Genomic DNA, 21,882 nt, shown 5'->3' with positions numbered 1-21,882 from the left:
CACTTGGTGTAGTGTTTAAGAGTGGCGGCTTCTAATCTGGCAAGCTGGGTTCGATTCCGCTCTCCCCCACATGCAACCAGCTGGGTGACCTTGGGCTCGCCAGGGCACTGATAAAACTGTTCTGACTGAACAGTGATATCAGGGTTCTCAGCCTCACCCACCCTACAGGGTGTCTGTTGTGGGGAGAGGAATGGGAAGGCGACTGTAAGCCGCTTTGAGCCTCCTTCGGGTAGGGAAAAGCGGCATATAAGAACCAACTCTTCTTCTGCAATAATATCAGGGCTCTCTCAGCCTCACCCACCCCACAGGGTGTCTGTTGTGGGGAGAGGAATGGGAAGGTGACTGTAAGCTGCTTTGAGCCTCCTTCGGGTAGGGAAAAGCGGCATATAAGAACCAACTCTTCTTCTGCAATAATATCAGGGCTCTCTCAGCCTCACCCACCCCACAGGGTGTCTGTTGTGGGGAGAGGAATGGGAAGGCGACTGTAAGCTGCTTTGAGCCTCCTTCGGGTAGGGAAAAGCGGCATATAAGAACCAACTCTTCTTCTGCAATAATATCAGGGCTCTCTCAGCCTCACCCACCCCATAGGGTGTCTGTTGTGGGGAGAGGAATGGGAAGGCGACTGTAAGCTGCTTTGAGCCTCCTTCGGGTAGGGAAAAGCGGCATATAACTCTTCTTCTTCTTTGATTTCCCACTCCTCCACATGCAGCCTACCTGGTGACTATAGACTAGTTACAGTTCTGTTAGAGCTGCTCTCTCACCTACCTCACAGTGTGTCTGTTGTGGGCAGAGGGAGAGAAGGCAATAGTAAGCTGATCTGAGACTCCTTCGGGTAGTGAAAAGCAGGGTATAAAAACCAACTCTTCTTCTACTATACCACAGTGGCAATCCTTTTAAACTAATCTCTGAGCCAAGAAGGAGCAGCTCTAGTTTTTAACTGGGACTGCCAATGGGGTAGCCATGTTAGTCTATTGTCGCAAAGTAAAGGGGCCCAACAGTACCTTAAAGTATGAGATTTTGTGAAACAGAACTTGTTTGTTCAGCTGCAGTAGGAGAAATAAGTCCCTTAAGGGCAAAGGAACACATGCTGGAAAAATGGCTTCCGTGGGTAGCCGTGTTGATCTGCAGTAGAAGAATTAGGTAGATTTAAGTCCAGTGGCCTCTTGGAGGCTTTTGAGAAGCTAAGGGTCATCAAGTCAGACGAGGAATACTTGATATCCTGAAACTCTTGTTGGTCTCCAAAGTACCACTGGACTCAAATCCAGCTGTTCTGTTGCAGTGAACTTTGTTAGTCTAAGATACCACTGGATGTCTCAGTTGGTAGGTCTGGGGAGGGTTCTGTACGTGCTAAAATTGTCCCTTTTATGCCTGAGGTGAATACGTCAGGCTAGGTTTGTGGCCCAGAGTGGCAAGCCAGTTTATCTTCTTTATTGTCTGCATGGGTGACTGACATCAGGCCACCACCAGATTCAAAAATTGGGCCTGGGGATCCCATCTTAAGGGTGCCCAATGGGGCCTTTGGCTTCAAGCAACAGATTTCTTTCCTTCTCCTTAAAGCAGCCTTTTTCAACCTTTTGACTGTGGAGGAGCGTCTGAAATAATTTTTCAAACTTTGAGGAGCCCTGGAAGTGATGTCAGCTGGCCACACCCCCATAAGTGACATCACTACCTGCACCCTTAACACTCATCTTGCTCTCTCCTCTGGACTTTACTACTGTGATGGCTCTGAGTCATGTAGGTCGGAAAGAAGAGTAGAAACTGAGAAGAAATCCCTGACACACACCCCCTCCAATACCACACCACTTCAGAGCTCCCGTGGACCCCCAGGTGTCCATGAACCCCTGGTTGGGAATCCCTGCCTTAGAGGAAGACAGAATCTCAACTGAGCTCTCTCCCACAGTTTCAAAAATGGTTGCATGGTTGATGTGGCTGAATTATGGGGCACTCCACCCATGCTTCCCTTCAGTACATGGAACCAGTACAGAGCATGGGTACTCTGGATTTTTAAAACAGAAGCTTTTTTTTTTTGTTTTTTGTAATGACTGTCTCCGTAAATAGTGCTTAATGAATTTCTGAGTGATTCCAGAGCTCAGGTGTGCACATCCCAGAGAAATGGGATGGGTATAGCTACTCCGTGGTGAGGAAAGGGCACCCTGCTGAGTGCAGGATTTGTCTGATTGGGCTGGATCCATCAGAAGAACTTGGAGGGAGTTAGAAAAAGATCAGGCTTCAGCTCCCACTTCTATCTGGGGAAATCAGGCAGCTGGTTTCAGAGGGGAGGAAGAGCTTCCATCCACCTTGCATAGGGTGAGAAGCACCACTTGCATGGCCTGGGGTGGGGGGGCTGGTAGTGGGGCAGCAGTCATTGTGAGGCTGCATCCTGGATTTTTGCCTGGACCCCAGAATTACGAAGGCCACCTCTGTTCTTGAGATACTAACAATTCTGTGAAGGCTTAAGGGGGTGGGTGGCAGGTTACAGTGGATGAGCAATAGGGTTGTAAGTGTCCTGCATAGTACAGGGGTTGGACTAGATGACCCATGAGGTCCCTTCCAGCTCTATTATTCTATGATTCTATGGTCATGTGATGCAAACATATTTAGGACTAAACTGTTATTAAACGGCCTAACAAACCAGGTTCCTGTTGAGATATGCAACCCAGTTAGGTTGATCACACTGCTCTTTGTGGACAGCACCAGCCTATTTCTGGCTATGTTAAGGATTTGCAGAACTGGCCCTTACAATCTGTATATGTGCAGTTAGGATTCTGGGACTGGCTTCGTTGTATGGTGTTTGGATACTGCTTTATGTATCGCAGGTCAGATTGGTTTTCAGTTTCCACTTTTCCATTTAGGGAGTTCTCTTACCACTTTGCCCTGGCCTGCTTGGTCCAGGCTAGAACAATCTCATCAGCTCTCAGAAGCTAAGCACGTTTAGCCCTGGTCAGTATTTTGGAATGGGAGACCGCCAAGGTAATCCAGGGAGGCAGACCATGGTAAACTACTTCTGAATGCCTTTTGCCTTGAAAACCCTATATGCGGAGCCGTAGTCGCTGGCAGGGGCTCATGGGAGTTGTAGTCCATGGACATCTGGAGAGCTACTGTTTGGCCACTCTGGGTTAGAGGCTCACATTGAACTCCTTTAGCCATTTTTTTAAACCTTGGTTCTCCTTATCTGTAAAGTGGGGACAATATTGATCTGGTTCACAAGGTTGCTACAAAGGCAAACAAGATAGGAGATCATTGTAAAGCAATTTGTCTGTTTAACGCCATGAAGTCAAACTGCTTGTCTGTAGGTTCCCAAGGAAGTGTTTTTTTGTTCCCTCAGTATGTAATTAATTTATGGAATGTATGGCCGCTAGACAGGATAATGGCTGCTGGCTTTGGATGGCTTTTAAAAATAGGATTAGACAAATCCATGGCGGAAGTGTCTGGTGGTGGCTATTAGCCGTGAGAGGTCGGAATGGGACCTCCATGGGCAGTGGTAATGTATTAGTGTAGTTGATTGGACCAGTGTTTTGTGAAATCCTGGGATTTCTTGAGGGTCCTGGAAGGGTTTCCCAAATGTGTGGGGAGTTAATTTTTATATTTAAAAAAAATTGTTAAATATTTCATAGAATCATAGAATCATAGAGTTGGAAGGGGCCATACAGGCCATGTAGTCCAATCCCCTGCTCAACGCAGGATCAGCTCAAAGCATCCTAAAGCATTCAAGAAAAGTGTGTATCCAACCTTTGCTTGAAGACTGCCAGTGAGGGGGAGCTCACCACCTCCTTAGGCAGCCTATTCCACTGCTGAACTACTCTGTGAAAATTTTCCTGATATCTAGCCTATATCATTGTACTTGAAATTTAAACCCATTACTGCGTGTCCTCTCCTCTGCAGCCAGCAGAAACAGCATCCTGCCCTCCTCCAAGTGACAACCTTTTATTTACCAGATATGGTTATGTCAACCCCCCCCCCCAGTGATGGGCCTGGAGGGGGTGAGGAGGGGAGGGGGCCCACATGGGCGTGTCCACAGCTCTGCTTCCCAACCATAACCTGCATGGTCGTGCCGCTCCTCGAAGCCTGAAGAATGTTTCAGGGGTTTCTCAGTGGTAAAGAAGTTGAAGAAGGCTGCTGTGAGGGCTGCACTATTGAATTCTCTGGGAGACCTTAAGCAAGACGGATATCTCTCGTTCTCGTTCTCGTTCTCGTTCTTTGCACGGCAGCTGATAACAGGGGAGGCAGGTTTCTTAGTGCGTTGCTTGTGGACTTCCTGGAAGCATCTGACTTGGAAGCGTTGGACACTAGATTCTGGACAAGGTGGACCTTTGGTCTGATCCAGGAGGGCAGCACTTCAGACCCTTGTAGAAGATAGTAGCTCTGATGAGATCTGTTTGTCCTGATGGGAAACAAAGATGATGTTCAGTGACAATACACCTCTGAATAGTGTGTGTGTGTGTGTGGGGGGGGGCAGATAACCAGGATAGCATGAGTGCTGGGCTTCCCAGGAACACGTGGCCAGCCATTTTGGGGTACAGGAACTTGAACCAACTTGGCGTGATTCAGCAGGGCTTCTTCCATTCTGACGGATTATGTAGCGTTCATGAAACGGTGGTGGTATGATCACATGCTTGCTGTCAGTTCTGGAGTATACATGAAGCTGCCATATACTGAATCAGACCCTCCTTCCATCCATCAAGGCCTGTATTGCCTGTTCTGGCTGGCAGAAGCTCTCCGGGTTCTCAGGCAAAGGCCTTTCACCTCACTTACTGCTTAGTTCTTTCAACTGGAGAAGCTGGGATTTGAACCTGGGACCTCCTGCCGGCACAGCAGAGGTTCTCCCACTGAGCTTCACAGCCCCTCCAACCCATACGAGGGCTTGAAAACCAAAATGCCATTATGGAATAAATTCGACATAATTTAAATCCCACCTGTGCATTTGGGGCTCATGACTTCTGAGGGAAACTCAGGCAGCCGCTGACGGAGAAGGGAAGATGTTGGGACATGACAAAATGGCAGCGTTTGAAACACTTGGGACTATTAACTCGGGGCAGCAGCAGGGGGGCGTGGCCGGGGAGAGCATGGCTGCTTGGCTTCCTCACACACGCACAGCCCAGCAGCCCGCAGGCCACATGGCACGTGCGTCTGCTGGGCTCCTTTGGAGCTTGAATGACTAACTGGGAGGCCCCTGAACAATACCAGCAGCTGCCTGGCTTAAGAGAAGAAAGAGCAGCCCAGAGAAAGGAGAGGCCCCGGGGTTCGTGTTTCACTCCTGCTGGCTCAGCGCATGGGCCTTTCTAACCCCTCCCCCCCCCAAAAAAAACTTCTTGCTCTTGTTGAAGCAGCTGCCTTAACCGCTTACAGGGGGGGTGGGGGGAGGGAAGCCTCTATGGGCATGTTGTAACCATGGCCCCTTCAGCGCCCCGTGGAGATCAATAAATCTTGAGAGCCGGGAGCAGCCGAGCTGCTTGGTGGAGACCAGGTGCAGCCGGGAAGGAGAGGCGCCGGTGCGCGTGGAGATAAGCTTCGGCATGTTTGCTCTCTGAAGTTCTGCAACCACGAATGCCTCGGATGTCGGAATCTCTTGACTGGCGGCATCGCTGCGTGGCTTAAGAGATCCGGATAGGTTTGGGACTTGTTTCAGCGCTGAGTTTTTTGCCAAACCTCAGAGTGAGCTCACCTCTAATAAAAATGAATTGCTTGGGCTGTAGTTCATTGCCAGAACTGTACGATTATACAGAAAGGCTAGAAGAAGAAGAGTTGGTTCTTATATGCCGCTTTTTCCTACCCGAAGGAGGCTCAAAGCGGCTTACAGTCGCCTTCCCATTCCTCTCCCCACAACAGACACCCTGTGGGGTGGGTGAGGCTGAGAGAGCCCTGATATTCCTGCTCGGTCAGAACAGTTTTATCAGTGCTGTGGCGAGCCCAAGGTCACCCAGCTGGTTGCATGTGGGGGAGCGCAGAATCGAACCCGGCATGCCAGATTAGAAGTCCGCACTCCTAACCACTACACCAAACTGGCTCTTGAACAGGGGTAGTCAAACTGCGGCCCTCCAGATGTCCATGGACTACAATTCCCATGAGCCCCCGCCAGTGCATGGGAATTGTAGTCCATGGACATCTGGAGGGCCGCAGTTTGACTACCCCTGGGCTAGAACTTGTGGAGCATGGGTGGTAATAATGAGGGCTGGATCCCATCTCACACAACTGTTCCAGTTATGGCAGCACCTGACATGTAACACAAAGAGCCTTTTTGAGTCGGGGGCCAGGCTCCTTTCTGCTGTCATCTAAGCCGGTAGTGTACACTTCAGCTATCCTTCTCCCTAATTTTACTACGGTTCAGGGTTCTGCTTTCTTCTCCGAGGTCTGTAATGGAGAATCGAACTTGGTTCTGCAGATTAGAGGCTGCTGCTTTTAACTGCTACACCGGCCTTTCTCAAACATTCTTCAGGCTTTGAGAAATTCCAGAAGTGGCACCATCATGCGGAATATGGTTGGGGAGCACAGCTGTGGACACGCCCTCCCTTTCCCGCCCCCTCCAGGCCTGTCATTGGCCATTTTGGGAGCAGGGGCAACGGTTCAACATGGCCATATATGGTCATAATACCTGATAAACGTTTAACAGTTTTTTTTTAAGATATAAAAAATTAACTCTCACCCATTCAGGGAACCCTTCCAGGAGTGTAAGAAACCCCAGGTTTTCACGAAACTGTGGTTGAGAAAGCCTGCACCACACAGAACTGGCTACAAGGGCTTTACTAAGTCTGGGTTGAGAAAGTCCTGGGGATTTAAGGGTGGCACCCAGGGATGGCGGTTTTGGCAGGCTATAATGCCATAGAACCAATACTCCAAAGTAGCCACTCTCTCCAGGGGATCTGATCATTGTAGTTTCTCTTTGAATTCTGGAAATCTTATAATTTTGGCAAATGTCCAGACCCCACTTGCAGGTTGGCATCTTGGCTTGTCTTATAGCTTGGCGTGGCCACTACATCAACGCTAACCTGCTTTATTTCAGTTGGCACATGTTGGATTTTTGAACACGTCTGTTTAACATGTGTTTTCTGTACTTCCTTTAGTTCATCTGTCCCCAGGTTTTAGTGATGGAGAATGACCCTCTTTTAACTGATCCTTTGAAACGTAATTCGTTTTATATTTGATGTATTGAATTTTAATTTTTAATTGTCAGCCATGCCGAGACTGATGCCAGAGAGGGGCAGCCTAAAAATACAATAAATAAATAAAAATAAACATCACCTAATGCTGTAGATTGTCTTACATAAAACATACCATACTACACATTTTGAGTAAAACCTTCCCTTAAGAACCATTTCACTCATTCCAAAAGGAGAAAAAGAGATTTGGTTAGTGCTCCCCAAAATTCCCCCATTAAACTTCTCTACAGAGAAAAACCTCCAAGGGGTAGAGGTGGTTGCCCTTGGTATTGCCGAGGATGGCTGCCATATGCCTATGCTTGCCACTCCTTTTAATCTCCATCCTATCCTCCAAAATGCAGGGATGGAGGCTAGAGGGACTAGTCTGTCTCCAGCACTGATGCTGTGCCTCAACAATCCTTTGACTCTCCAAACCTACTTTGCAGAGCGTGGGGTTGATGTGGCATGCATGACCGAGACCTGGGTGAGGGAAAGCGAAATGGTCACCTAGAAAGAGCACCCCCCCTTTTTCCGTCTCGGACTTTGGGTCTGGGGTGGGTGACAATACTGGTTCAGGATGCACCAAAAATCCCAGGCATTGAGTGTGTTGGCCTCAGATGCAACTTGTTTGAGGGTTTGGCCATCTGGTTGGTGTACCGTGTGTTTTAATGCATCACCAGATGCCTGTCTGGTCTCCTAGAGGCAGCAGCCACATGGGCTCCGCAGTTCCCCAGACTCTTGGTTCAGAGAGACTTCGCTGTCCATGCAGATGTGCCTGCCAGACCTAGTTTGTCCATGGTGACACGTGTTCTCACAAGATGTTGCCGGTTCCATCCATCAGGCAACCTGGATTTCATGGTTGCTACAGGGGTTGATGTGGATCTGGTGGCAGTTAATGCCGTACTGTGGTCAGACCATTATGCCTTGAAGACCCAGCTTAGTATACCATCAGCATCCTTAGGCAAGGAGTGCATTTTGTCCTGCCTGCAGAGACTTGTGAATCCGGATGGTTTCCTGAATGCTCTGCAGGATCCGATGCTTTCTGGCAACTCATTGTGCTGGAATATGGGGTACAGTTGCATGTAAGGATGAGTGATAGATTTCAGACACACACGCCCTCAAATTTGGGGAGGAAATCTGAGGGCAATCTCACTCATCCCTAAACTTGCAAACATAGGGTTGCAGTGGGGAGAACCAGTTGTGATGCTGCCAGTTCCCTTACTCTGTTTCCTGATGGGCGGCCTTTCCAACTGTCCCACTGAAACACTCCCTTGATGCTTGTAAGCAGTGATGGTTTAGCTCAAGCAGAGTTGCCTGAAACTCAAACCTGTGACTGGTTAGGAGAGGGCCAGACGAGGAAGTGTGCTTGCCCTGCTTAGGTGATTTGCTTAGGTGATTGCAATCTTCTAGGAACTAGGGGATGATCTTTGATGCCTCCCTTTTGATGGAGGCTCAGGTCACAGTGCAGCTGCCATTTTTCAATCTCTGCCAAGCCAAGCTACTAATACCCTACATGGCCCCAGAGCACCGAGCTACAGTGATCCATGCAATAGTCACCTCCATTCTAGACTGCTGTCACTTGCTCTATGCGGGCCTGACCTTGATCCAGAAACTGCAACTGGTCCAGAATGCAGCAGCACGATCCTCTCTAACACACCTTGGAGGTCCTATATCCAGCCAGCCCTTAGGCAGCTGCACTGGCTCCTAGTTGAATTATGGATTAGGTTCAAGATTTTGGTATCAAGGTCATTTGCAGTCTCGTCCCAGCTTGAGGAACAACCTGATTGGCTATACCTCCTCCCTCCCTGAGGAGGACTTCACTCTGCCAATTCTAACAGGTTGATGATTCCTGGATTATGAGAGGTATGTTTGGTCTCAGTCAAGGCCTATTCTGTCCTGGCCCCTACCTTGGTGGAATGAACTCTCAGAAGAGGTGGTTCCCAGATGGAGCTGGTTCAGTTCCCTCCTGCAAGATGGAGCTCTTCCGCCAGGTGTTTGGTTGGGGCCAATAAGGATATGACATCTACCGGAGCCCCTCCTCACAAACATCAATCAATCAATAAACCTGAGCATAACCTCTCTCACAACTTTTGGTGTAATTTGTGGACGGATTGTCCTCGTAATAATCAATTTTGCATTGGGAACTAATCATTTTTGAATTCAGGTTTCCTCTTTTGCAACTGAGGGCAGTAATGTTATTATCCAGAACTGTACAAACTATATTAAGCCCCATGTTAGTCATGGAATGCGGAAGAGGAAAAAGTCAGACAATGAGGGTAATCGGAATGTTGTCTCTGTGTTTCAGGTTGGTTAACTTTATTGTCCAAATGTTTATTCTTGGGGTTTAATATAGGTTAGTAGTGATGTGGAGAGAATTTGGTTGTGATGAATGGTCTGTAGATTCTACACAGGATATCATAGAAATATTCAGCTCTGCCATGGCTGGTGAGTTTAGCAAATGTCCTTCCAGGGTCCTCTGTACCAGGCTGTCAGGTCAAATTTTAAAAGACTCTTGCACTGAATGGCTGTTGTAGCGGCAAAGCCTGGGAGCCTGGCTGTGGCGGCGCACACAGCAGCAGAGCATGTCTCCCCCCTGTGGGTAAATGGTGGGTCCTAGAGTCACACTGGAGAATGATTGAGGGTGGTTTAAGTTATGCAGTTCTCCCACTTGTATATTCTGATAGCCAAGTTGATTAAATTGTAGGATACTGCTGGAGCTATGAATGAACAAAGAAAACTGTAAAGGGAAGAAAAACTCAAAAGGATAAGAACTGAAAAGCCAAACTGGAAAATGGTTTATTTATTCGATTTTTAGGTTAGGTTAGGATCCTGAAGACTGGATGTGAGTACAATATGAACGATAAAATTATATAAACATTTACTGAGTGCAACCAATAAAATTGCAAAATTGAAAACATACACAAAGCCCATAGGTTGTTCTTAGAAAAGCATAATAAAAATAATATGCACTATACAACAATAAAAGGTCTAAATTTTACCATTGTAGAGTGCATAGTTTGTTTTCCTAAGAATAACCTATGGGCTTTGCGTATGTTTTTAACTTTGTTAGTTGTGCCCAATAAATGTTTATATAATGTTATGCCTATTATACAGACATCCAATTTTTAGGGGCCTGGCTGTGAATTTGGCAAGACAGATCTTCCTGCAAACCTGAACAATGCCCCAGATTTGCAGAAAAAACTGAACTCCTAAAAAATAAGATTCACGTGGGTAGCCGTGTTGGCCTGAAGTATCACAACAAAAATGGAGTCCAACAACACCTTTAATACAAATCAAGATTTATTCACGGCATCACACCTTGAATAAATCTTGGGTTGATCTTAAAGGTGCTGTTGGACTCCATTTTTGTTGTCTTCAAAAAGAAATCATACATTGGACTGGGGGTTAAAAACTCCCAAATGAAGATGCTCTATGGTGTTCTTGAAAAAATATCTCAAGGAACTTCCAGGATTTTTGCCAGAATTCATGGGAATAGGAGTCTTGCTGCAATTTCTGATCTGTGTTTCTCACAGTCAAGGTGGATTACAAAATTAGATTTAAATTTACAATGAAAGCAGTATAACATACAATGAACAATGTGGTAAAAACTGGATTGTGTAATTAGAGAACGATACAATAAAAAACTGCATTACACAAATGAGGGGGAAGTGCAGTAAGCCCAGGATAATGTTCAAACTAGACAATGCAATCAGTGTTGGGCATCATACTTCTGCAAGCAAGAGGACCTGGGAGGAAAAGAGTTAAGAACATTTAACTCATTCATCAGGACTGTCTGAAATGTTCCTCAGACATTAAAGCAACCACCTGATCCCACATCTTCCTGAACAATTCCATTTTTTTCACTCTGCTGATGATAACAGTATGCAGAGCCCTCCTGACCTGATCAGGAGGACCATTCCACCAAGCAAAGCCCACAACTGAGAAAGCTTAGGCATTGGTCATCTGTTGACCTTAATCATTTGCAAAGTGGTCTCTTCATAAGGCCTCACTTGGATGGGGGAAGCTGTCCCAATGAGGCATGCCTGAGTCAGTAGCACAGGAGTCGTTTCTGAGAGTGGCGGGATAAAAAGTACAATGAATGAACAAACAAATGTAGGTCACCCTAGCCTAGGGTTCCCAGGTCCGGAAGGGGATGGGGGGAGTTCTCTGGGACTGACACAGTTTGCCAGTATCAATTGGAAGTGACAGTGGCATATCAGAGATACTGGGGGGGGGGGGGAACACTCTGGTCTTTGGGAAAATCTCTATGGCAGAATTTGCTTCTAACCATAGAGTTTTCCCCAAAAACCAGAGCATCACCCCCTGATGACCCTGACATGCCAACTTCACTTCCAGGTGATGACAGCACATTGCTTTAAAATATCCGTATGTTTGGGGAGGTTTGGGTGGCAAAGGGTGTCTGGAAAGCAAGGGGCACCCCCTGGACCCGCAGACCTGGCAACCCTCCCCTGGCCCTTTCCCTTAGTCTGATGCAGAGTTTGCTTGTATGATCCTGCCCACAGGAAGACGGAAGCGTCCTGGGCAGCAGTGACCTGCCGCCTGCAGCCAAGCTGGACCGCAGCAAGTCTGAGGACCTTCTTGGGACTCCTAAGAAGCCTCGTGTCTCCTACAGCTCCTCAGAGAACATTCAAGTGGCTTCTAGAGCTCTTCGTGTTCATGCAGGAGAGAGATGTGACGTAGGCTGCCTCGGGCTACGGATGGTCAGCGAGCAGCTCTTCTTTCCCAAGAAAGCTGGAGTCAACGGAGGCGATGCCCAGGAGATCATGGAGGCAGACTCCCGGCCCAGCTCAGGTATGTCCAGAGGCTCGAGGGAAAACATCCTTCTTCTTGGAGCAGGCTTAGAATGACATAGATGGAGGAGTCTCAGTTCTGACTGTGACATCCTGGATAGTTCAGTAGTGGAATGGACTGCCTAGAAAGGTGGTGAGCTTCCCCTCAACCGGCAGCCTTCAAGCTACAGCCTGATAAATGCTTGTCAGGGGTACTTTAAGCTGAACCTGCATTAAGCAGGAGGTAGGACTAGATGTCCCCTTTAAACTCTTACTATCTGGAAGTTGTGGGGATTTTTAATGTTTGCATTTAAATTTGTGCATGCCGTTTATTTTCTCCTTCCTTTTCCATTTACAGTTGCTACCACAGAGGGTGGGTATGTCTGGGGACACCCCCGCCCCTTTATTATTATTCGAAGAAGTTGGTTTTATATGCCACTTTTCACTGCCTGAAGGAGTTCTTGATTTCACCTTGTTTTTATTAAGCCATAGGGGCCCTGTACCTATCACATATATTCTTCTTGTTATATACATTTTATTATATCAAATAACTATTAACTTTTAAAAAAGCAGACAACAATGCATTAAAAGGAAGGTGATACATACAAGAAGAAGAGTTGCTTTTTTTATACCTTGCTTTTCACTGCCGAAGGAGTCTTCAAGCAGCTTACAGTTGCCTTCCCTTCCTCTCCCCACAACAGACATCCTGAGGTAGCTGGGGCTGAGAGAGCTCTGATGGAACTGCTATGTGAGAAGAGCTCTAACAGGACTGTGATTAGCCCACGGTTGCCCAGCTGGTTGCATGTGGGGGAGCGGAGAATCAAACCTGGCTCACCAGTTTGGAAGCTGCCGTTCCTAACCACTGTGCCACTCTGTAATAATAATAATAGTGGTTAACAATTATATGGTGCTTTTAATTATTATTAGTTACTTAATCTACATATTGCCCTCCCTAGCAGCTCAGGTGCTTCACACGCATTGTCTTGTAATCCTTCCATCAACTCTGTCTGCAAAGTTGTGGCACAGTAGGGAGAGCATCTGCTTCGCATGCAGCATGTCCAGTGTTCAATCCCCGGCATCTCCATTTACAAAGATCAGGTAGGAAGTGGTACAAAAGACTTCCTCATAAGATGCTGGAGTGTCATTGCCCATCAGAGGAGGCAATAAGGGTCTTGGTAGACCAACCTTTATAGTGCAAAACACGTCTTTGCCCACAGCACTCTATATTCAGAGGTAGATTGCTCCTGCACATGGAGGTTATATTTTTTAACGGCCGTGGCTAAATCATCATTAGTAGACATCTGCTTGAATCTTGGCTTCTAAAGCCGTCGAATCTAGGTTCTACGTCACCATACCTTGTCATTCCACCTCTCTCCAATGTTCAGGGTTTTATGAGACCAGCGAGATGGGCTCCCTCTCGGATTCCTGCGCCTCCGTACACAGCGACGGGCCTGGGGATTCACGCAGCAGCGTCGGCTCCCTCTCGCACCTGCGGGAGAGCAACTTTGTCCGGCCACGCTCTACAGACGAGGCTGCCGTCCGTCTGCTGGACCTCCAGCTGCAGCGATTCACGTTGGCCAATGCTCCCGAGGCTGACTGTAGAAGACCTGTCTCAACAGGTAAGATCACGTTTGCACACACAGCTAGTCCATCTCCTATGTCCCTTTCAACCTCTGCTCTGTTCTCAGTCAGAGGAGTTAGACACGGGGCATAAAGGACAGTACGGGATTTTGTTAAGCAGGAAAGTAATCAGGCCTCTCCATAAGCTACGGTTCTTCGGGAACGTAGGGAGAAAACGGGATGGTAGCTTTGGGCTTCAGCTGCTTAGCAGGCATAGGTTTCAGGTCATTATGGCTGTTGCAATATTTGTTGAAAGGCGGCCCCAACGGAGTGTCTCTGGAAGCCTTGGCACCTACCCAAGGGTTCTTAGGAAGTGGGTAGGTCCACTTGGGACTTCTGCCCAGCCTGGCTTCTGGTTGGCCATGGGAGATTTGATTGGCTGTACAGATTCAACAATAAACAGCTGCTACCACAACACAAGGGTCTTCACTGCATGACTGGCGGTAAGCTGTGTGTGAGCAAGAAAACACTTCTGAAGAATATGCTCATTTGAAACAGCATAGTATAAAGTGCAACTTCTGCCTAAAATGTTGTAGCAGTAATAGACATAAAAAGAGCCCTGCTGGATCAGACCAGTGATCCATCCAGCCTCCTGCCTCACACAGAGGCCAGCCAGTTCCTCTGGAGGGCCAGCAACAGGGCAGGGAGGCCGAGGCCTTCCCCTCATAAGGACACAGGAGAGCCCTGCTGGGTCAGACCAGGGAGGGTCCCTCCAGTCCAGCCTCCTGCCTCACACAGAGGCCAGCCAGTTCCTCTGGAGGGCCAGCAACAGGGCAGGGAGGCCGAGGCCTTCCCCTCATAAGGACACAGGAGAGCCCTGCTGGGTCAGAACAGGGAGGGTCCCTCCAGTCCAGCCTCCTGCCTCACACAGAGGCCAGCCAGTTCCTCTGGAGGGCCAGCAACAGGGCAGGGAGGCCGAGGCCTTCCCCTCATAAGGACACAGGAGAGCCCTGCTGGGTCAGAACAGGGAGGGTCCCTCCAGTCCAGCCTCCTGCCTCACCCAGGGGCCAGCCAGTCCCTCTGCAGGGCCAGCAACAGGGCAGGGAGGCCGAGGCCTTCCCCTCATAAGGACACAGGAGAGCCCTGCTGGGTCAGACCAGGGAGGGTCCCTCCAGTCCAGCCTCCTGCCTCACACAGAGGCCAGCCAGTTCCTCTGGAGGGCCAGCAACAGGGCAGGGAGGCCGAGGCCTTCCCCTCATAAGGACACAGGAGAGCCCTGCTGGGTCAGAACAGGGAGGGTCCCTCCAGTCCAGCCTCCTGCCTCACCCAGGGGCCAGCCAGTCCCTCTGCAGGGCCAGCCACAGGGCAGGGAAGCCGAGGCCTTCCCCTCATAAGGACACAGGAGAGCCCTGCTGGGTCAGGCCAGGGAGGGTCCCTCCAGTCCAGCCTCCTGCCTCACACAGGGGCCAGCCAGTCCCTCTGCAGGGCCAGCCACAGGGCAGGGAGGCCAAGTCCTTCTCCTCACAATAACATCGGGAGAGCCCTGCTTGATCAGCCCAGTGAGGGTCCTTCTAGTCCAGCCTCCTGCCTCACACAGTGGTCAGACAGTTCTTCTGGAGAGCCAACAGGGCACAGGGGCCAAACTTTTCTCCTGATGTTGCTTCCTGGTTCTGGGGTTCAGAGAATTTTGCTTCTGAATGCGGAGGATCCCCTCAGTCATCATGACTAGTACCCATTGATAGACTTATCCTTTGTGAATCTGTCCAATCCCTTTTAAAAACTTTATTCCTGTGGCCATCACTACATCCACTGGCAACAAATTCCGTATTTTAACTACTCTCTTTGTAAAGTAGTATTTTAGTTTTCCTGAACCTACTGCCCATCAGTTTAATTTAGATGCCCTCAAGTTCTAGTATTTTGGGAGAGGGAGAAACAGTTTTCCTTGTCAACTCCCTCCACCCCGTGCATAATTTTACAAATCTCTTTCATGCCCCCCCCCCCAGTTATCCCTTTTCCAAACTTAAAGTCCCTATCTTTTCAGCCTTTTCTTAGAGGGAAGGTGCACCAACACCCTAAACATTTTTCTTGCCCTCCTCTGTACCTTATCCAGCTCTGCCTCCTATCAGATGACTGTATCTATGGCCTCCTTATCCTTTGCTCTTTCTTTAATTGCCAAGTCACAGCTGATTTGGGATGACGTAAGCTTTTTCAGGGCAAGAGATATTTAGAGGTGGTTTGCCATTGCCAACCTCTGCATTGCAGCCCTGGTATTCGTTGGTCATCTCCCATCCTAATACGAACCTGCTTAACTTCCATGATCACTCGTTCCTTGATGCATTTATTTTCCTTAAACTGATTCTCTCAATAGCACTAATCCAATGTTGTCTACCCTGGACAGTTCCTAGCAAGCATCTTCGTTTGTTTGCACTAAGGTTAATTCGTTGTCCTGCACGTGGCTTTATTGATTCCTTGCTGTGGTTCACAGCTTTATTGCTGCTCCATTTCCAGTGTAATGTATTTTATCTATCTACATTTGTAACCACTTTGAACAAACTTGGAAAAGTGGAATATAAATTTTAAGTGATTTATTTAGATAGGGCAATACAACTCTTGTTTGTTTTTTTGGGGGGCGGTATTTTCAGTTTGTATGTTGCTATTTATTATTCTTTCTTTCTTCCAGCAAGCTTTGGGGGGCTACGCCTGGTTCATTTATTTTCTAGCTTATTTTAACAACCCCTTTAGGTTGGTTAGGCGGAAAAGAATCACCAGCTCAAGATCTCTCATTTAGCTTCACGATTGAGTGCCAATTGGAGCCTAGCCCGACAATCTAACCCAAGATTTCTCATCCCGGATTTCATGAAATCCTGGGCTTTGCTGATGGCCCTGGGTTTTCCAAATGGGTGGGAGTTAATTAATTGTTTATATATGTATTTTAATTTGTTAAATATTTATCAGGTGATATGACCATACATGTTCATGTCAACATGCCTCCCCCCTCCCAAAATGGCCAGTGATGGGCCTGGAAGAGCTGAGAAGGGGACAGGCTCCAGGTGGGCATGTACATAGCTCTGCTTCCCAGCCATATTCTGCACCATCACATCCCTTCTGGGGTTTCTCAAAGCCTGAAGAATATTTCAGGGGTTCCTCAATGGTAAAAAAGTTGAGAAAGGCTGGTCTAAACACTAGACCACACAGCACATCTAGTCCTGATTCTAAGGTTGCCAGCTGGGATTCTAAGATTCTAAGTTTGCCAGGCAGGGATTTAACAGCTGTGCATCGAGACAGAAATTCTGCAGGTGGCGCTTTTTCTGCCAAAGGGATTCATTGATGGACTGGGGAAGAACCAGGTTCTCTGTCCTGTTTAATTTCCCCCCTCTTATCCATTCCTTTGATGCTGAAGCTGAAAGCTGGAGCCAGCTTGTGTCCCCTGTGTAGTCACACGTTCCTTTTGCTTCCTTTGCTTGCAGGCGACCTCGAGTTCCTCTTGGGCCTCGGAGACTTGTCCCTGCCACTCGCAAAGAACCCGAGCCTTCAGCTGCTGCAGTACAAGTCGGACCTGGTCTCTCGGAACACCAACGAAATCTACCACTACCCCAGCCCCTTGCATGCCGTGGCCTTGCAGAGCCCCCTCTTCACCAGCAGCCTCTCCCAGAGCTCCTCTCAGGAAGAACTGGACGAGGGCCCCAAGGAGCTTGCTGGAGCCGGCTCCCCAGAAAGAGCCCCCCCTTCCTCCACGGAACAGCAGAGGACCCACCTAGACCGCTACATCGCCAAGCTAGTGTTGCGGTACAAGTGCCGTTCGGCAGTGAACAGGACAGACGGAGGGTTCCTCGCCGGGAACCAGAAGAGCTTGTCGATGTTGTCCGTCTGCAGTTCTGTGCTGGGGGCCGGCCAACTCCTCGCCTCGGCACCGGGGTGGAAGATCCGGCGGCGCATCTCCACTTGCTCCCACTTCCGCTCGCCGGAAGGCTCGGAGGGGGCGCGGGATTCTCAGGTCTTGGACGGCCAGGGAGACTTTGCCACCTTTCCAGAGCTCAGTTCCATCCAGTTGAGCACCACCAACCTCTCCAAGGCTAGTGAACCTTCAGTCATGTCCCTCCCGGATCCTCTCCCCCCGTACCGGGCCCCGTCCCTAACCCCCTGTCCAAGGAAGCTGCCGAGTGGATCAGAAAGGGGGGTCCTCGATTGGGTCGACCGCACCCAACATTACGTCATGCAAGTGGAGTCTCCTGCCCGAAAGGTCCGGTCATTGCCCCCGGTGGCCATGGACTTGGACAAGCTGTACAAAGGTAAGCATGCTTCCCGGGAACTGGTGAAGACGGCGGAGAAGCCGGAGAAGCCCGCCGAACGGAGCTGGCTGAACCCTCGGGAACTGCTGCGGAAGCTCAGCCTCCGCCGTAAGCCCTCCAACCGGGTGCCGAGCAGGGCCCGTGCCAGCTCGGAAATCAACGTCCACGCAGCCGCGGGGCTGGCCTGCCACGGTGACCCGCATGCTGGCAAGGGCAAAGCGGTCAGGACAAAGTGGGCGTCTGTCCTGGAGATCTCCAACAAGGCCCCCGGGCGGCACCGTCTGAAAGCCAGCGTCTTCCACCCGCCTCATCCGCTGAACCGCCATCTTGCCTTCTCCGCCGACTCTCCGGCATCCTTCTGCTTCCTGGGGGGCAGTCATCTGGACCTGCCGCCCCGGCAGCGGGCCGGTTTTGCCAGCAGCGGCTCCGGTCTGGGCGAGGCAGATGCCACGAGCGCCATCAGCCTGAACGGCGACTGGATCCTCCATCGCCTCGGCGACAGGTGGCCCCACGGCTCCGCCACCTTAGACTCCGCCGACCCGCCGGAGGACAGCTTCAAGCTTCGCCGTAGTCGCTCGTTTAAGGAGCTAAAGAGGATGATGTCCCGATCCATCAAAGGGGCCAGAGCCCACAAGTGATCCCTCTGCCCTTCCAGGCAGGAAGATTGGGCAGGATGCGGTTGCTTCCCACCCTGTTCTAGGTTTGATGCTCCTGAAAGGACATCTTGTTTACTGTCCCCTGGCAAAAGTTCTTCTTGACTTGGACCGACAGAGCTGCCTTTTGGGCCACCTCCTCTCTCCCAAGACCCATATTCTGTCTCCTCCCTTCTTTTGGCTGTGTATCTTCTTCTTTCCCCGCCAAGTGGTCTTGCGTTCACTGGTTCTGCTCCATCTAGATACTTGGCTGGCCTTAACAACCGTGAACCACTGCAGCTGCTCTTAAGATATTTCCCCAAAAGGGTGCTTGATGGAATTGGGGGAGGCCTTGTGAAGGCCCTCTCTCTTAACCTGCCTTTCTCCACTGTTTACAGCATAATGCATAGAGGGGCAGAAAGAGACTTAATGCCTGTTTCCCTTGAAAATGAAATTGTTCTTCCCTACAGTTATGTTTCTAAAAAGTTGCTCTTTCTGATGGCGGAAGAAGGGCTGGGACCGACACCATTTGTAATCCACCCAGCACAACACGTTTTCTCCCTCCTCCTCGCATCCCCATTTTTCAGTCCAGGAAAGTTAGTAAGGACAGGACTGTTGTCACATGTCCTGCCAGCACATGGTGGGAATTGGGCCACATTTGACTTTGTGAATTGCAGATTGCGTAAGCCCTGATAGTAATATCAAAGAGCGTACATTTTGTCCTGGAAACTTTGTGGGCGTTCACCGTCTTGGCTTTCTGACTGGTGCTTCAGGCCTGAAATCAAGGTGGACGCTTCTTGTGCTGTTAAGATACCTCCCTTTTCCAATATGCGTATTAATTTGTGGAAGAAAAGTGTCACCCCCTCTTCCCTCTCCCTTCCCCCCCCCCAGCTTTTCCTACTTCATCATTCCTACTTCCTCCTAATGGGCTTCATCAAGGAACATCCAAACATCTTTTGAAAGCTGCCCTTTGGTAGTCCCAGCTGCCTTTAGGAAAGGGGAAATTACCCAAATCCTTACAGCACAAAGCACCAGCTGAACCTTTGCTTTAAAAAAAATTATCTTGTCTAAAACTGTGGACCTCAGTTTTTTTGTCTAAATGTATACTGTTGAGGTTAGCCTTTTTTTAAAAAAAAGAAATCAATCCTGGTTATTTCTCCCTCGTTGCTGTGAGAAACAGCTAGGAATGTTAACAGTTGGGAGATTTAAGCCCTCTTGTGTCAAGTTGTTTCCAAATGAAATATTTTGTTTCAGGTGTCGTTTAAAGTCCACACCTGACACCGGGGCTTTGTGTATTGTAAGCAATAAATAAAAATTCCGTGCCGCAGTTATCCGCTTTTTGTGACCAGATCTTGTTGGATTGGAATGCTAAGAAATTTAGATAGGAATGTTTTCAGTGGAAGTTCGAAATTACAGCTTAATCTGAGGCGAACACTTAAATTCTGGGACACAGCCCTATATTAGTAAAGGTCGGATTGGGCCTACTAAAGTTTCTCGCAGTAGGCAGTCAATATAGCTCTGGTAAGGATCTTTTTTTTTTTAACCACTACAGGACTATAGCTCAAGGGTAGACAAACTGCGGCCCTCCAGATGTCCATGGACTACAATTCCCATGAGCCCCTTCCAGCATTTCTGGCAGGGGCTCATGGGAATTGTAGGCCATGGGCATGGGGAGCCAGCATGGTGTCGTGGTACAGAGCAATGGCCTCTAATCTGGTGAACCGGGTTTGATTTGCCACATGCAGCTGGGTGTCCTTGAACCAGTCACAGTTCTCTAAGTTCTCACAGTTCTCACAGCGCTCTCTACCTGGGAGAGGAAGGGAAGGCAATTGTAAGACGCTTTGAAACTCCTTCAGGTAGTGAAAAGCGGGGTATTAAAAAAAAAACCTCTCCTTTTTTTGCTTTTGCCCAACACAGATGCTGATTGGTCACTGCAGGCCAGGCTGGATTCTGGAAAGTTTTGGTGGAGGGATCAGTTGGGCATGAATTTGGGGTCACTTTGGGTGGGCAGGTGATTGTGAGTTCCAGTATTATGCAGGAGGCTGGACTAGATCAGTGGTTCTCAAGGTGGGGGTCGCGACCCCTCGAGGGGTTGTTTGGCCCTTTCCCAGGGGTCGCGGCTGTGGCATGGCACTGGCTTCCTCCGTACTGCCTCAGAGCTCACCGAGGCATCGCGGAGGCCAGTGCTGCGGCGAGCAAGAGCAGCTGCAGTGTGTGGCATGTGCGTGCTGCCGCCGTCGCCTCCTACCGTAGGAGTCGCGGCATTAGGGCGGTTGAGAACCGCTGGACTAGATGAACCTGAAAGTCCCTTCCAACTCTATGCTTCTATGATTTGATTGGCTGTGTAGTGCAAGGATCTTCACTGGGTAGCTGATGTTTACCTATTTTGTGGGCGGTTTTGCCTCCTGCAGCAGCAATTTTGTAACTATATCAGAATTCCAAAAGTGCCTGCAGGCTCAAGAAGAGGCATAAAGTCGTCTTGGTGCTGGAGAAAGTGTGCAGATAAACTTTGCACAGAATGTAGTGGAGAAGGATCCTTTCACACACACACACAATCAAGAGGAAACCCTGGAAGTGACTTTCCCCCCACGATGCTTCAGGAAGCCTGCTCTGAAAGATGGCAGATATGTGCAAATAGTGTACCCCTAAAAGCCTTGGCTTCCCTCTAATTTTCTTTGTAAAAAAAAAAAAAAGACAAAAAAATTCCAAAGCTGTTGAATTATTTATCAAACGCTGGCAGGAGACCGCCAGAAGTGGAATCTTAGTGGATAGAAGGGAGGGGGGAGTATTACCTTTCCCAAGTACATTTATAGTTCCCCAGATAAGCAGGCGCAATTAGAACTTAAACATGGAACTTTACCTTGAAGGTGGTTTCACCAGTATCATTTTGATGCTGTCGGTCCAAACTAGTTGGTTCTAGTTTCAAGGTCACTCACTCTTTATTTTTGCAGTCACTACACAACCTACCTAGTATACATGACTTCCCAATTCTCTACTCTCTCATTTCGTACTTCCACAGAATGCCTCAGGGGCGGGTGCATGCTCCCAGAGAAGGCTGACGTACTGTATTATTGCTGTAGGAATATTTTTATATTGTGGCATGGGGTGCTACAATTAGCTTGAAGATAAAGAGGTGCATGTACTTGCCCACCTACCTGCTTCTCTTATATGCTTCCCTTATAACTAAAACCATGTTTTAGTATACAGACACTGTTCTTTTCCTAGAAACAAGTGAGAAGATTTTGCATTCTGGCCTCCCTGTGCCTCCAGAGAATGATTCTGCATTCCGGCCACCTCTGCTGCTGTCAACTGATGGCTTGAAGGGCTAAGCAAATTGCTGTTTACATGATTCCTGGCACCATGTGCATAATAACAGCAATTAAGGAGACTGCAAGATGGTAGCAAGGAAGGGATTTGCAAGTCTAAGCCTGCTTGTTTGGATGGAGGGGGGGGAGTTTGATTCTCCACTCAAGTTGAT

The 21,882-nt window shown here is 48.8% G+C and overlaps 1 protein-coding gene across 2 annotated transcripts in view; it reads left to right on the top strand.

Annotated features, from left to right (window-relative positions):
* LOC143831624 (uncharacterized) overlaps positions 1–19,735 on the top strand; it is a 28,017-nt gene extending 8,282 nt beyond the window's left edge. For both annotated transcript variants that reach the window (XM_077324783.1, XM_077324774.1), the window contains exons 2-4: positions 11,657–11,945; positions 13,309–13,542; positions 16,951–19,735. In XM_077324783.1, the coding sequence (XP_077180898.1) occupies positions 11,852–11,945; positions 13,309–13,542; positions 16,951–18,410 (1,788 nt within the window). In that variant the 5' untranslated portion in view covers positions 11,657–11,851 and the 3' untranslated portion in view covers positions 18,411–19,735. The remainder of the gene's footprint in view (positions 1–11,656; positions 11,946–13,308; positions 13,543–16,950) is intronic.
* Positions 19,736–21,882: the final 2,147 nt, after the last annotated feature.

Source organism: Paroedura picta, chromosome 1 (assembly GCF_049243985.1).
Source record: "Paroedura picta isolate Pp20150507F chromosome 1, Ppicta_v3.0, whole genome shotgun sequence".
Lineage (NCBI taxonomy): Eukaryota > Metazoa > Chordata > Lepidosauria > Squamata > Gekkonidae > Paroedura > Paroedura picta.
Note: the sequence above shows the minus strand (reverse complement) of the source record. Positions and strands in the feature narration are given on the sequence as shown.